This window comes from Sinocyclocheilus rhinocerous, unplaced genomic scaffold, assembly GCF_001515625.1.
Source record: "Sinocyclocheilus rhinocerous isolate Xijiao unplaced genomic scaffold, SAMN03320098_v1.1 scaffold1238, whole genome shotgun sequence".
Classification (NCBI taxonomy): Eukaryota; Metazoa; Chordata; class Actinopteri; order Cypriniformes; family Cyprinidae; genus Sinocyclocheilus; species Sinocyclocheilus rhinocerous.
Genome location: NW_015662954.1, coordinates 1,295,130 through 1,312,195, shown reverse-complemented (window position 1 = coordinate 1,312,195; position 17,066 = coordinate 1,295,130). Strand labels below are relative to the sequence as shown.

The 17,066-nt window shown below is 37.4% G+C and overlaps 1 protein-coding gene across 3 annotated transcripts in view; it reads right to left on the bottom strand.

The window, feature by feature from the left end:
* LOC107728565 (basigin-like) overlaps window positions 1-7,580 on the bottom strand; it is a 20,830-nt gene extending 13,250 nt beyond the window's left edge. Inside the window, exons 1-3 of one of the 3 annotated variants that reach the window (XM_016538778.1) lie at window positions 7,371-7,580; window positions 1,456-1,806; window positions 493-667 (exon numbers count right to left, since the gene is read on the bottom strand). In XM_016538778.1, the coding sequence (XP_016394264.1) occupies window positions 493-667; window positions 1,456-1,806; window positions 7,371-7,440 (596 nt within the window). In that variant the 5' untranslated portion in view covers window positions 7,441-7,580. The remainder of the gene's footprint in view (window positions 1-492; window positions 668-1,455; window positions 1,807-7,370) is intronic. The other 2 variants (XM_016538777.1, XM_016538779.1) reach the window with 2 other exon arrangements.
* Between the last annotated feature and the right edge of the window lie 9,486 nt (window positions 7,581-17,066).

Here is a 17,066-nt window from a genome sequence, read left to right as displayed (position 1 = left end):
TGAAAATCAAATAACTTTCTTTTACTAGAAAAGCTTAAAATGGTCAAGATAAACTTTAAATGTCAGCTAGATAAAAAAAAAAAAAAAAAAAAAAAAAAAGGATTTCAAATTTTAACAAAGTTTTATATGCCAATTGAGATCCCTCAATATAACAACAGCACCGTAGCAATAAAGGTGGAGGGTAGGACAATACAAGTAAAGGAAATTTTAAATATAAAAGTAAACAGCTTTTCCAATTCGCCGCTCAGGCATCCCCATGGATATTTTTCCGACCCAGCAGTTCTAATGGGAATTAGGGTCAGTGAACGTGGAGTGCCGGAGGCTCGTAAATCACGCTACTGCTGCTAACAACCCCATCGCACAAACTGAGCAGCTGCATTATACTTAATAGACCTGTAAACACTAAATCTGAGAAACTTATACTGAAATTAGAGAGCTATATTTCACTCTTCTTTAGTGATACAATCATTTACATAAGGTTGAGGAACATACTCGTGTTCAATGAAAGCTTTTCCAGTGGTTGACTCTGATTTGTCAATGGTCTTGCCATTATGGGTCCAATAATAGCCTTTGATGGGAGAAGAAGGGTTGGTAAGGTTGCAGCTGAGTGTTGCAGAGGTCTGGTTCTGGTCGTTCACCACCTCTGGTTTGGTCGTGATGGCTGCATCTGTCAAGGCATAAAAGTAGCAAAAGTTACACAAACATCAACTTTCATAACATTATGACTCTTTAACAGGAGGAAAAAAAAAAAAAAAAACAAGTGCTCACTGCTGAAAATGACTCTACCAACCTCTGGATTTGATGTGGCACTGTAAAAAAATGACATTTTTGGACACATGATGGAACGGAACGGAACGGAACATTGCTGTCCGGATGTTCACCACAATGTGTGCTGTAAGGCACATTGTGCTCTATCAAAGGAGAAGTGAAGGTACATTTGGGCTACTGGGAAACATTGAGTGAGAAGTTTGTAATGAAAACGAATGGGAAGAGGGAACGAAATAAGCCAACCAGCAACTGGTTTGGAGACCATGAGCTTATGAAAACCTATTGTGAAAAGAACTAGTTTTTCCTCTAAGACCACCAGAAGGGTTAAGCCACACATCTAAAGAGCTGTTTAGATGTTTACTGAAAGCAAGCCACGTTAATGAGACATAATCAGAGCCCTTTTTCAGAAATAAAGGCCAATTAGTGCGTTTAACACCTTCTGACCGGCAGTAACATTAACCGATCAATGCCATTTCTTTAAAAGGTTCAACTTCATCTCAAGCTCTAGACAGTGATATGCTCAGAAGGCATCAGATTACTATGAAAGAACAGATGGCGCTAAAGTAGTCATGTGACCTGGTCAAAGGAAAAAAAGGAAGGCGGAGGGCAAGGCAAGGGAGAGTCTGAATCTACAGGACTTCCTCCTATACGCTAGTGGAAACGTTGAGATACCACAACGTAACTCACGTTCAAACACTATAACGTTCGCTTGTGAGCGAATCCACTTGACTTTGGGTGGGGTCTTGAGGTCATTGCGGTCGGGGTCGTTTGACGCACGGCACTCGTAAACACCCGTGTCGTTGAGTGTTAGGTTGGTGAGGATGAGTGTGCTGGTGGCGTGGTTGATATAGGTGGCATTGATGTGTACGCAATCCTCTCTCGCACCGTCAAACAGCTGAGTGACCGTTTCAATCGGCTCTTCACCCTCAATGAACCACCACAGAACTTCGGGGATTGGGTTCCCTATGACCTCGCAATCCAGCTCGGCACTGTCTTCTATGAGTTTCATCTGAGACAAGGGCGATTTTATGAAGCCCGCTGGACATTTGATGGGTGATTTGGGTTTAGGGTGGACAGTTCATTGAGATGATATGAATAATGATTAGCAGACAGGCAGGCAAAGAAGAAAAGAAACAGCAGAGGAGAAAAGAAAAAGAGAGAAACGTTAAAATGGAAAACAAAGGCATACACAAAAAACAAACTGGATTTTGAGCATCATGATGCAAGACTTCAAGGCTTCACGATAACCAAAACCCAACTGAAGAACATTAGAAGCAAGCATTTTAAAAAGACAATGAGTTGAAGCATGCATTAAAACCAAAGGTTAGCATATCAAGAAATGCAATGAAAAATGAAATCGAACATAAACATGAAATAAAGGGATGACTGTAATGTTGATGACTGATGAAGCTTAAAGAGGTAGTTCACTAAAAACAGGAAATTCTGTCATCATTTACTCACCATCATGTCGTACCAAACCTGTATGAGTATTTTTTATTCCCGACTGTGGAACATAAAAATAAAAGTTATTTTGACCAATTTCAATGGATTCAAAACACTTTTTCAGAATATCTTCTTTTGATTTCCACCAGAAGAAAGTCTTTGATCAGATTTGGAACCACATGAGGGCGATTTTCAGTTTTGAGCAAACTATCCCTTTAAAACTTGCCATAAGATTATGATTATGAATAAACAATTGACATGAACAGAGAAAATGAACCTAAAAACAACCATTTTGAAGTAGGGGTCGACCGATTATCGGCCTGGCCGATATTAAGCATTTTTGAGATTATCGGTATCGGTCATTTTCAAAACCGATTCGCCAATAAAATCAACTTAATTTTGAAATGCGCTATTTGGCTTTGATGCAGCCTGTCAGAACTCACCACTCTGTGGCCTAAAGCATTCTCCGCCCACCGCCCATCTGATTATTGGGAGTCACAAGTCCGACCAATCAATGCGGAATTCACGTTCACTCCGAAAGCTGCTAACTGGAGCTGCTTCAGTGATCACGCATCAGTTGTCTCTCAAAGGTAAGGCAGCAGCAGGCATTGCTTAAGTTGCAATAAATCACAATCCACTAACGTTACACTGAAGTTGAAAAACACCTCAATATTTTCTATTATTTCCGCGATGCGGAAAACGCGGACAGAATCATGGAATCCAGTCATATAAATGGAATTTACTGTATGCCACGGAATGTCACGGAATTTGTCAAAGTTTGGATTTAATCAATTAATCAAATAATTACACTATACACACGAAACTTTGTCTACATGATGCCAAAACATTGTGGAACTTATATTGCGGATGGATTTTGTTATAGCTTGAACGGTTTTGCCGTGGTGATTTATTAAAATAACAGGAAAAAATGAAAGCGTAATTGTGTTGTATTATTAAAGTGCAGCTTCCAAACAGTTCAAAACTTTTTACATACATAGAACAAGTCATACTGAGGAAATAGGCATAGTTTCACAAATTTACAACGCTCTATGGATAACAGAAAATTAAAAAACTATCAGACATCTAATCTCACTCTGCCACTCTGCCTCTTGTGTGAGGAAGGAGGGGTGGTGGGGGCTGGGTGAGTGTGTGTGTGTGTTGAGAGATGAATCAGCCGTTCAAATGAATCAATTGAATGAATGATTCAGTGATAAAATCCGTGATTTGCCGCCACCTGCTGGCGGTTTCAGTTTCATTTTTAGGTATAATTGCAGTTATTTAAATCATTTAATATTTCTGTATTCAAAATTGTATATTTAAAACATTAATCTCCACATGAATTTATGAATTTAATTGCACTCATGCCACCTCTGAGCCTCATTAAATGTCTGAAAATTTACCTACAAGCCTGTATTCATTAATACTAATTTCATATGATTGGTAACTTATTTGTCTTATTCTACTTATTATATTGTTTTAAATAGACATTTTAAAAAGCTTATAAACAAATTCTTATAAATGATGTCATTGAAAAGGTAAAAAGAAAATGCCCCTGTAAATCACTTCACCTCATATTAGGAAGGCTAATTTTTTATCAGAATTTTTGATTATTGATCAGAAGGTGCTCCTTCATTTTTTTAATTAGGAGGACAAGCACTCCTGATTACAAAAAGAAAAACACTGCTCTTAATCTGGGTGTGTGACAGGTATGGCTGTGGAATGGGGTTTGGGCGAGGAAAAATTTTCAGTCAAAAGATTATTTTTATTTTTTTGCTTCAACCCCTGACTACTACAACGATTACAACTTTTGTTTAAAAGAATAATCACACAATACGCTATTTCTTCCATGTTTTAATGGTAAACCCTTTGTTTGCCAAAAAATAAAGAGTTTACTGAGGGGGTACTACACTCAACCAACACCAGGGAACGCAGTTTTTGTCAGAGCCCTTGTTATTCTTAATTTTGACATTAATCTTCATTTTTAAACCAGACATTTATATTGGTTCAAAATATTGGTTATCGGTCTACTTGATCTGTAATAATCGGTATCGGCCTTGAAAAACACATATCGGTCGACCCCTATTTTGAAGCCATTCATGTAGACTTGGAGCATGTTCTCCGGAGAAAAACAAGGTTTTACCATGCTAATCCCCCATGGAGAATTTCAGCGAAATTCTTCTGATCACCTTAGAACAATACACACACCCTGAAAGACATGGAAGTATGTGCGTAGCAGCTTGAACAACAACCCTTCACATCAATGACAAGAACACTTCGAGATCAGCCCCAGACCTGTTGTTGCTTCCTGCGGTGTAGCACATGCTTTCAGTGTGTTTGGTTTTGAAACAAGAGTAAGGTACTGCTCCCTTTTTGTCCGCTGCTGAGGGAGGAATGTTTTAGTGTGTTAGCCAGCGAGGGGTAAAAATGGTAGATGTCCACAATCCACATTACAGTCAGAGCAATGAGACTCCACACATGCCTTAGGCCTGAAATAACATGTGCCCTTTGAAAGCAGAACAGGCTTCATTCATTTGACCATCATGAAAGGTCACCTCCAACGTTCAACTAAGTGGACCACAAATTCAAAACTCAAAACACATAAACAAGCTTTAAAGGAATTTAAGTATATATTAGTATATATAAGTGTTTAGATTTAATGTTACCATAAGGCAGACGTATTAACCCAATATTTCAAGCTTAAATTATAAATAACTCCAAACAGGGAGAACAGTAAAGTACAACAAGTATCACTCGTTACAAAGTCTGCCACTTCTAGATTTAACTTAACCTATTCTAGTAATCAAGTCAATAAGTTCACCTTCTCACAAGCTGACATGTGGATTAATTGGCAGAAGAAATACTGACCTAAGGTCAACTGTTTTAACATTACATTTTCCTGGCTCAATCTCATGATTGAATGCCGATAAACCATTCTCTATATAAGGCATTAATCTACATTGCAAGTCATAACAGTTTAACCACAAGGCTTTTAAGATTCTTACCCTAAATGTACATGGGACATTCAGCTTGCTAAAACACTGCATAAAATAAATAAGTTTCAATTAAGGCAACATGTGCCCAGACTCAACTCAATCACTCATCAAAATAAAGACAGAAAATGTGACAAATTTCAAAATATCAAATTTTGCCTTAGTTTGGATTGCCTTTTTTTTTTACCTCCATTTCATCACGATAAAAGTAGCGACATTTTCTGATGCATTATGTATATCTGAACATAACAGTTTATAAAAAATAAAAAAATTAAGGGGTTTTAGTTCTATTCATCGGTTGTTGATTGGATTTTGAAGTATGGGTGTTGCACTTAAAAAAATCAATGCAAGCTTGTAGTCGATTGTGGACAGATGGGATTTAAAGAGACTAGGCCTAAATGATTCACGATGTCCGACGTGTCACAGAGAATCTGTTTTTTTTTTTTCACTGTAAGCTAAGACATTTAAATTTAACTCAAAGTCAAAAAAATAAAAACATCATATACATTGATGAGTCACAATAAGATTTTAACATTAACAATTTTTTATTTCAGACCAATTTTTAGACTAGTCAACTAGTGGTTCAGGCAACCCAGTGACGAGTTTTGAAATATAGATTTGCATATCCCTACAGCCTTAGTGAGAACAATTAAAAAGTTGAAGGACAGGACTATCCTCACCAACCAAGCCGGGTGCATGCTGACAAACACACTTTTTAAATACAAAATGGCTGCCAGTAGCACACAAAGCAAAAAACAATCACAAACAAAATCTTCTCATACCTATTCACCCGCAAACGATAAATACCTGCACATTTTCTCTAACCCAATTTATTGAGCAAAGCACAACTGAGCTGAGCTGAAGATTGAGTACTCAGGGGAAAATCTAATTTTAATTCTGATTTGGAGATGAATTTCCACCATCCAGCTGGACGTTCTACCGTAGCATTATGTACTATGTGGCGACTCAAGAACAGCATGAGTAAACTTGTTGCACAGATTGTTCCGTTTTGAGGAAGTATCAATGCTTACGTGCAGAAAAGCACCTCCTAGGGTGTTTAGCGCTCTATTTCTAACTGAGAGCATGAAGCTGATTAGGTTTGGATTTAACAATGCTATTCATCAGCTGCTGCTGGGGGACTAAAATTATGATGGTGCCAGACCACAACGCAAAATCAGTTTCATTACTCTGCCATTTTCATTCATCATGCAAACCAACTGATTTATCTAAAAGGATGGAAAGGTTATTTCATATATTTAAATACAAATTTCGCAGTACATGACTGACATTTCCAACTAAACTGCTAACTTTCATTACCGTAAGTAAGCAACGGTTGATCGCCTACAAGTTCATTGGGTTTGCGTGGATTCCTGTGCCATTTCCAGTGATGGAACATTATAATGAGCTTAAGCTAAGCCTTTTACTGAACAGGGATAGACTAAAAGATGAAAATTGCTGCCCTACTGCCTCCTCCTTCATGATTGGACAAACATGTTTTGCCTCCCTCGGTTTCCATTTTATGATTACAGGCTACTCTCAACTGATGTTTTACTAGATTGACAGCGGGCCTCTAGAAAACTAGTCTGCACCGGTTGTCATGGCTGCCTGCTGCTTACTGTGTTTAAGACATCATTCACTGGAGTAACGGACCTGCCAGGGAAGAGGACAGCCATTAACATTTTAACTAGCAAAGTTAGGTTGAATCCTTCCTGTAATAATTAAAGGTCAACTAAGCAGCATAATCCTCTGAGAGAAGATCTCCAATTTTGGGAAATGTGTAACTTAGGTTACAACACTGAATTGGGATTAAAGGTTCTTGTACAAGAAAAAAACAGCATGGATACATATTTCCTACGAGTTGGGATTTAAGAAGACTTAAAGAGCTTTAATGAGTAAAAACTATTCAGCTGTTGTTGCTATAGCTCCATGCGCGAGTCGTTTCCCCGTGGGCTCGTGCGCGACAGTTTGCCGACGATTTAAACATTAACATTAACACGACCTTTAAACATTGCAGGCCATTTCAAACGTTCATATTCAGTGTATTTTACTTTATTGTACGGTAAATACAGTCGACCTGTCGTCTAGGTCGTGTTTGTGTCAACAGACGGCCTGTGAAAAACGAGCTCGTGAGCTAACTTACATGATCAACAGAAAAACGAGACGCCTTACCTGTCAGAGCCTCGGCTTTGAACCAACCGATACAAACGGCGAGAATTACGCCAAACAGCTTCCTTCTCATGGTTAAATGTTTTTAAATACGTAACAGCGTAAATATCGGGCCTGTTTCCAGAGGCAAAGACGGTTTGGACTGAAGCCTCGTCGTCCTCTACTTGTTCCGAGCTCACTCGAGAACGCGCACGTATACAGGCTAGAGGACCTGCGTCATCACGTCCGGTCGTCAACGTCACCGCCCTGTATGTTTGTTTTGGTGATTTCAAATATCAACATTGGCTACCAGAAATCGTTTACTCTGCCTTTAAACTGTATACAAAATGATTTCGACATGTTTAGGTTTTCAGAAAATAAGTAACAGGCTATGTCATATTAACTAACCACTCGTGTTTTATTGCAAAGTATGAGTATATTGTTCAATGTTCCTCTAAAGCTATACGTTTACTTAGTAAACTTTTCCGTGTTGTACTGTAGAATGAAACAAAGTTGCGGAATTTTTGGATTTGTGTCATCATAAGTAGCCTACTAAATGACATGTGGCTAGCTCCAAAAATTATTATTAGTTTCATAAGAAGAAGATTATCATAACAACTTAAATTTTAGTCTGATCCTCAGTATATCTCTTCAACACACTGGAAACTGTTTACGTCTGGATTTTTATTTATTTTTTGTCCTTTTTGAAGCTTTACAGACAGCATCCACCCCATTTACTTTAACTGTATTAAACTATAACTAAATTTAGATTCTGCTTAACTTCTCCCTTTGTTTTCCACAGACAAATAAAGTTATACAGGTCTAGAGTGGCATTATAGGGTAAGTAAATGAGTAGGCTAAATGAGATTTGTAATTTCTAGGTAAAATATTCCTTAATAATTAACATATGACAATGACTATTGTTTCTAACGTTTGTAAATCCACCGCAGCAAGCAGTGCTCTCCCCAGTGAGTTTGAATCCATCTTCATCAAAGAGATTCAAACTGGGCTCATTGTTTGCTTGTTCCGTTGATTATATAGGGAATGTTCCTTCCTTGGAAAAATATACATGTTCCATCTATCTGGAGATATTTATAGTGGGAACTCATTAGAAAAACAACTTTGTCTTATTCTGTAATAATACAAAATTGCAAAGATGTGGTTAAGCATCTTGTAGATCCTCAAAATTGTGCAGGGTTATGGTGCCGTATAAACAAGAACACAGTCAACTAAACTAAATAACCATCTTACCAAATTAATAATTTACAATAAAAAAAACAACAGTTAATTTTGTTGTTTCAATAAATTCAAAATAAGTGTATAAATCTTGTTTAGAATTATATATTTATTATATTATTTTAAAAAAGAAAAGGTATACAGTGTGATTCAGCTATTTAATATTTCAGTACCAAAGACATATGTAGACTATATTTGCTTCTAACTGCATTTCCCCAGTTTGATACAAAAAAAAATACAGAAATTTGTTGAAACTTTCTTTTAGACTTAGACTTTATTTTCTATTTTAGCATTAGCGTGGTTTTTAGATGAGCAGTTTTCATTTTCTTTTGCGTAAAATTAAGTCTGTAGTTAACATTTACATTGAAGAGCCTTCTAAATGTTGTTCTACAACATAAATCACAGCAATTACAGTCGGATTTGTGTACTGTTAGAAAGCTAGAGAGTCAGAAACAGATTGTTACATAACTGTTTTACTGCCTCCAATGGCTTAAACATCAATGTTTTATTCATGTAGGCCTATGGCTGTCCATAAACACTCTGATTCCAGTCTTTTAATTTTCTCTTTTGAACATGTCAAAAATGGACCTCCATGGTTTCTGCACATTAAAGCAGACTAGAAAATACACATTTAGGTACAGAAATTCAGTACAGAAAGTACAAATGCAAATGCTTTACCACTTATTTCTACTTATAAAACAGTACATTTATGTAGGTTTAATGTAATAATGTCTCTGGATTCTGACGTTGTTTTCTGGTGGTTTCTTTGGGTTGAGCTTTATGCTGTGGACTATGAATTCAGAGTACATGTTGATTACATGTTCTGACCAGCAGGTGGCGCAATTGCTCAAATGTTTTTCAAGACTATATGGCCTTGAGCAGTGTTGGTCTTTTGCGGGGGTGCAATGCTCACCAAATAATACATTAATTCTTTTGAAATCAAATAATAAATAAATTCTATGAGATTAGAAGTTTATGTGGATGACAAGATATATTAAATATGAGCAACATAATGCCGTTTTACTGGGTCTCATCTCATTATAAAGCCTATACCGGTCAAATTCCACTCTCACTAGTTACTTATTTTTCTAAGTCAGTCAGTAAATGACAAACGATGAAAAAATGATTAGTTTAGCATCGTGATGGATTTCAAGGGACAAGATCTGCATCTGCATTTTAAGCTCTACTTAAGTGTTTTATCATATTTAAAAGAAATCCTTGGGGCTTTCGGGAAAGAAAGGCAATACATTTATTCTTGGATTCATTCTCCAAGTTCTTTTAAGCACAATCCCATGCGGGCTGTAGAAATGATGATTTAATGGCCTGTAGAGACATATCTGTAAGATTTCAATCCAAACCCTGTGGCTGTCGTGTTTGTGCGCTACCTATTGAAATGCCTCCAGTTGACAGAAACAGATCAGAATCTCAGGGAGAAAGTAGGAGTTTCCGCATAATTGTCCCTCAGCCAATCATGGCTCTCTGTCCACTCGCCTGACCGCGATTTAAGATATCATTTTTAGGGTGTGCGTTCACCACAATTATGTCCTAGAGTAACACTAGGAGCAAAGCATGGGCTGTTCAGTTTTACAACTGGGAATCAATTATTTATGAAAAGCATGGTTTGTTTTCTTTTTTCAGTGAGCAAATTCAGCAGGCCATTAAGTAGGCCTAAAAAAATGCACACATTTTTTTTCTGTTTTCTGAACAATAAACAGTTGATTTTATGACATAAAAATGCTATTTAGTTGCCACATTACCAGCGTGCATAAAAATAGTTGGCTGCACAATATTGTTGGTTGGGCCAAATCATGATGCTTTATAAAGCGACTGATAATGAGAAAACACCCCCATTATTTACTTCCAAATACTCAGTATGCTGAAGTCATATTTCTGTTAACAAGGTTGTTCAGTTCATGAAGTCCTCAGTTCTTCGGGCCCATGGGTGAGCTTTATCTGATGTGTGTGGGAGCCATGACTGGAGGAATCTGACAGCACAGATGCTGCTATGTTTGCGCTCATTAACTCAGCTATTGTGCCCACTGATCCTCGTGCGACACCCCCATGTCTGTCCCAGTTGACGTATTTGTGTCTGGAGAGTACCGACAGCTATTCAGAACTACAGAAATTCCTGTTCGCATTAGTTGTTGTTACTCTCCTTGTGTGTATTTTTTATTTATTTGTTTGTTTGTAGTTAGTTGGTTGACTGTTTGGTTTTTCCTTCACATTTAATTTTATTTAATATATATTTATAAACATATATAGTATAAATTTATTTTTGTGAACTTTTGTGTAATATATATTATAGCTTTATACATTTTTAATTGTATTTTATAACATTTAAACAATTTTATTTAGCCTAGTTATTCTTATTTATTTATTCATTTATGTATTTATTTATGATTAATTAATTAATAATTAATTAATTTTAAAAGGCCTGACACTGTCACGCCCTTGGACTGCCCCTGTGTTCCATGTCTTGTGTTTTGCTCCCCATGTGCTCCCCATGACCCAGTTTCTCCGGTGTTTGATTGTGTCCATTGATTTCAGGTGTTTCTTGTCAATTCCCTCGTTTAGTTCCTTTATTTAAGCCCTGTGTTTTCCTGAGTCCTGCGTCCAGTCTTATACGTCAGCCCGATGTCCTATGTGTGTGTTTCCCTGGTTTTGTTTATTAAAGACTCTTCTAAGCTTCTCCCACGTCTCTGCGTCTCCTCGCTCCTTCGCTCCGCGCTCCTACACAATAGGCAGACCGTGACAGACACTTGATAAAGGATCCCAATATTTTATTTTCAACCAAGTACTATTTTTGTGATTGCAACGGATAAAATTGGTTTGTGATTTGTGAAAATGTGATTTCTGACAAGCCAGAAGTTTCTCAGCAGTCATTACTCCAGTCTTCACTGTCACTGGGTCCTTCAGAAAAATAACTCTTATATGCTGGTTTGCTGCTTAAGAAACATTTCTAATTATTATCAATGTCAAAAACAGTTATGTGGCTTAATAATTTTGTAGAATAATTTTTGGGGGGGAGGAGGTTGATGAATAGAAAGTTCAAATGAACAGCATTTATTTTAATCTTTTGTAACATTTTAAATGCCTTTACTGCCACTTTCAATATATTTAATGCACCCTTGCTGAATAGAAGAAATAAAAAATATTGTCCCTCGTTTTGATTGGTAGTGTACATTTATTGCTACTTAGTGAGATAATTAGACAAGATGAGCATTATAAGAAATAGTTGCCATTCCACACTGTTTGTGAACACACTTAATTTGAACAAACACTATTATTACATTATAAGTGTAATCTGAACATTGTATCCTTGCATCTTGCTCCAAAGAGCTCTAGCGTTCATTACATCTGAGTAAATGTTTCATGGACCCCCTGATTTTGAGCATGTCTATAAAAATACTATTCCCCAGGCCAAAACATTAGACTGGAACTTCCTCAGTTCTTGAGTAATGCGCTAGTTTAGGTTTAAACAACTGGACTCCGTCAACACCCATCTGCAGGCGTCATGCATCAGACAGAACAGTAATATACTGTTGATGTGAGCTATCCACACCAGCTGGGAGTATTGCTTCACAGGAGGTGAAGAAACACACCGTGTTCCTGATAACAAGGCCTATTTTCAAAAACTAAAATGTCATCATTTACTCATCGTCATGTGTTTCGAAAACCAACGTACTTTCATCCAAGGAATGCAAAAGGAGTTATAGCAGAATGATCAGACTGCTCTTTTCTGTACAACGAAAGTGAAGGGTGACCAAAGCTTATACCAATATTTGCAGTAAATTACGACCTAAATCAATCTGTTCCTATCTAATGCCTTCAGAAGTCTGGTAATTTTCTGGCTCTTTTGGAGCTTGACAGCCCCTGGTCACCATCCACTTTCAGTGAATGTAAAAGAGCAGCTTTGACATTGTGCTAAACATCTGCTTTTCTGTTCCACAGAGCTGATTTATTTACAGTTTGTACCCTGTTGCTGCTGGAAACATCCTTCGTTGGTGGCACAAAGCCATGGTGAAGTTAGATTGTTATCTGTTAGTTGGAAGGTAACCAGTCCAGATTAGTCAATTGGACTTGGTCAGGCCTCAGCGCATTAAAAACATTACAGTTGCTTTACATGACAGACCAGTAATGACTTTGATGGTGCAGATAAGAGGAAATGGATCTGGATGTGTTTGTGGTTCTCAGGCGAAGATGTCAACTCGAGGGCCTGTCCTGCAGAAAGATCATGTATCATAAGCCAACTCTGTGGCTGAATTTCGGAGAAAATGGACCCCATATGGGCAGATGAGAAGAAATGGGATTTTAGGAGACATTAAATCATTTATCAAGACTACAAGAAAATAAAATAGTGTAAGTTCATTTCCAACATCCAACATAAGACAATTTCTAGGTAAATTTGGTGAAAATGGAAATACAATATATTTAATTATCATTTAGCTAATTGGCTAATTATCATTTGAAAATAAATCTCGGTATGAAAAGGCATTGATGCAAGTCTTGTTTTAATTTGAGACATAATAGAATCATTTCTTTAAGTCAAATCCTATCTTTAGTTTTAAACCACACAACGAGACATAGTGAGATCAGGCAGTCAACAGATCAAATCTCTGCTCGGTTTGCTGTACATTGCACTCGACCGGGACATTTAGTGGTTGCATAACTTCCGATGCATACTGTTGTCTTAATCTATTTTACTTGAAGCAAAATGCAATTGCTTGCACCCGTTAACCTTAAGCGCATGTGGTTTTGGTCAATTTACAGGAATAGTGTAGCCAAAAACGACAATTCTGTTATCATTTAGGCCTACTCACTCTCCATATTGTTTCAAACCCATATGACTTTCTTTCATGTGTGAAACAAAACAGGAGATGCTTTGCGGAATGTCCAAGCTGCTCATTTCCATATATCTAACGTGAATGGGGACCACAGACGATCAACAGCTTAGTCACCATTTACTTTTATTATATAGAAAAAAGCAGCTTGAATATTCCACTAAATGTCTCTGTTTGTGTTCCAAAATCATTCGGGTTTGATAATATAAACATTGGCTACCAGAAATCCCTTACTCTGCCTTTAAGCAAATGTGTTTTTGAAAGTTTTCCAACACTGCTTAAGAGTGCAAAATGCAAAGGTATCTTTTCCATGTTTAGAGGCCATTCAATACACATGCAAATTCTGGAGAACAAATAAAACACAAACTCGTGTGAAGAAGTTTGGCATTTTGCTGCCTTCCAAAGTTCAAGTTTGGCAAACTCTGACCTGTGAATTCGTATCAAAAGAAGATTAATCATGACCTCTGAATTAACACAAGCTTAAAGCTGCAGACTGCTATATATAGTTGGATTACTTGCGTTTTGGATTTACTATTCGTTTTATGTTGAATGTACGTTTAAAAAAAAAAAAAAAGACGCGGCAGAGTTTGTCGATTGTATGAACGATTTCACAGTGACACGTGATCTCACGGACACTCGCGAGATCAAACGTGACAAGAGAAGAAAAACAAATAGAGGACAATCAACGTTGTTAGCTGGCGCTCCCGGCGCGCGTTCTGTTTCACAGTGAAAAACAAAGTATAAAAAAAGAATATGGGTGATGTTCTCTGCTTTCATGTCATGTTTGTGGCTGCCAAGTTTCAGCTATAGAAGCACGCAACATCTGGGCTGCGTTCAGCCCCGACAAAACTGTGCAAAACGTTTTTTAAACGGAAACGGTGGTGCGTTGAACACACTGTTCTGATGACGCAAGAGTTGCAACTATGGCAGCTGAGAAGGCCATTCTTTGTGTTCTTTTTGAAGAATTTTCGGAGCCTGATGAAATTGATATAAATACGTGTTTAATACTGCAGTATACGCTCGATGTTACAGTCACAGTCCTTGCCGTCCAGAATAAAGGAGAACATCCCAATCAAATGAAGGGATTTGTGGAAACTGTGGTTCCTAATTATTGTGATCCAACATTTGCCTCGCATTTCAGGATGAAAAGACAAACATTTCAGGTGAAGGATAATCCACTTCTTACCTCCGAGACTGTGTTATGATCTATATGACCTTATTATTTTTATTGTGAGTATTCGGCTTATCATTATTGCTGATCACTGTTGTTGTGCTATGATATTGTAATATTTACCATTATATAATCAGAGGAGTTTAGAAAAGTTTATGAAAGTGTCACTCCATGATACAATAGCAAAATATATACATATGTATAGTATTTTTATGTTACATTAATCAGTGTCTAGCACACCTTCCTAAGGAAAGGATATGGACCAGAAGACATTGTAATTACTAAATGATATTTAGACAGACTTAAAGAAGTTCCAGATCTATACTTGTGCCTTTATTATTTCAGTTATTTTGCCTTTAATATAAATAAACATGTGCAAACAATATACTTGCTCTTGTGAATTTATTTGGTTGTTAATTACATTATGCCAGCTGTCTCTTTAATACCACGTGGTTTATATACATGTTGCTGCTGATTGGGCTGACATTTTTGACACACCCACCAAACAAGAGAAAACGTATCTTAAACCCCGTTACACACCTTTTCCAGGAAACATGTCGTTCAAACCGGAAACCGTAGCAAAGCGTTGCACACCGGTTTGAGCTTGAACTTGCCCCTGGTGACTGATGCTTGCTCGCTCTCATTGGCTATCGCGGGTCGTCAGAGGCAACCCGATCGAGTCGTAAATATCAAAACATGTTTGATATTTACGATTTGAGTTCGGGGACGCTCCGTCTCGATCGGGTGCAGTTAAATAATCGTAATGACACCACACAATAAAGGATTTTTTGGACAAAAAATCGGTTGCGACAAGCCGCGAACCAATTGTTCGGGGGTTGCAAATCGGGCTTAAAATCAGCCTTAAAATCGTCTAGTGTGCGGCCAGCCTAAGGGTGATTTGTTGTCCATGACGAGTGACAGATGATTATGTTTTCGGAATAGTTTTTATTTCTGCAACTAAGCGGCTGACAATTTTCATCTCAGGTACGTAGGCCTATGTGTTTTGTACAATACTAAAATGAGTTCGAATGTCATTCTTGCATGACTTTAATCCAAGCGACACTTAATTTACCTCGGGTCTTGAAAATAACTAGCCTACAAGAAATGAACATTGTGAAACTTAACTCTGTGAGCACAAATAAGTGATATCCATGATAAAGATCGTATTGGGTAGGTATTTTGAATAATGCTAAAATGGTTTATTTTTTTAATAATTTGTTTACATATGTAGTTTTTATTGATTTTGTCTCGTCTTGTGGTCTTGTCGCGTCTGGTGTGGACAGACAAATTGCTTTCCGCTAAAGTCTTATCTCATCTGTCTGTTAAGACATGGTGTAAGCAGTCAAAAGCTGCTTTTAGCTGTCTTTCATCAGGTTCCCTTTCTGTATTCATCCAGCAAATGGAGGCTGCAATGCTTAATGTATTTAATAGCAGATCCTGACAACATACAGCATTTAACTTTACTGCTCTGCGTGTGTCACACTACACGTAATTACTAATGCTTTGATACTGTCTGGGTTGCACTTCCTGCACGTTTTGAATTGGTAAACCGGCCTGTAACGACACACACCATGAACAAATTAGGGGCGCCACTCATAATGAGTATGACAACACAAGTGACGCACAAGTGGTGATTCTCTAGAGATGGAATTTTGAATAAAAATGTCACATCAGCTATGAATTCATTCCAGGATGTGGCAAACATTCTAAGTTAGACATAACAAGAAGATCGCTTTACTTCTATGTGGTATACAGTGTGGATTTACTTGAACACCCAAACAAACAGAACTTTGTTTCTTATTTGGACAGAAGGCAAACATATTTTCAGACACTGAACACCTGATGACCTCCTTCTGTCATAACAAGAAAATTAAATCAGGCTCATAAATTGCTTTCAGGATTACTGAGGAACATTCTAGACAAACAGAAACAGCTATTTTTTAAACAGAGAGAAAAGGGAGACGTCGAAACAATGCATTACAAACATTTTTATGGAATTGTTATGGCCTGCTAGAGCAAACAATTAATTCCAGTTCCAATGTAATAAAAGAGCCCTGGATCAGAATATAAACATCTCTCAAAGTTAAACCAGATGCGGAGTGCAGTCGGGATTCGGGAGAACCTCTCAAAGGGGGAAAAACAAGAGAGCTTTTTCAGACAGGAAAATGAGTCAATAACCCCTATATTTCTCACTACTGCCACTGTTAGTTAAGGGGCAGACTCACAGACAGCAGACTAATCCTTCCAAGTCCCCCAACAATGTTATAGGCCTATAATTGGGAAAAATCTAGAACTTTAAAGGGGTCATATGATGCGACTTCAATTTTTCCTTTCTCTTTGGAGTGTTACAAGCTCTTGGTGCATAAAGAAGGTCTATAAAGTTGCAAAGACTAAAGTCTCAAATCCAAAGAGATATTCTTTATAAAAGTTAAGAGTCAACCACGCCTACCTAAAACGGCTCGTTCTAACACG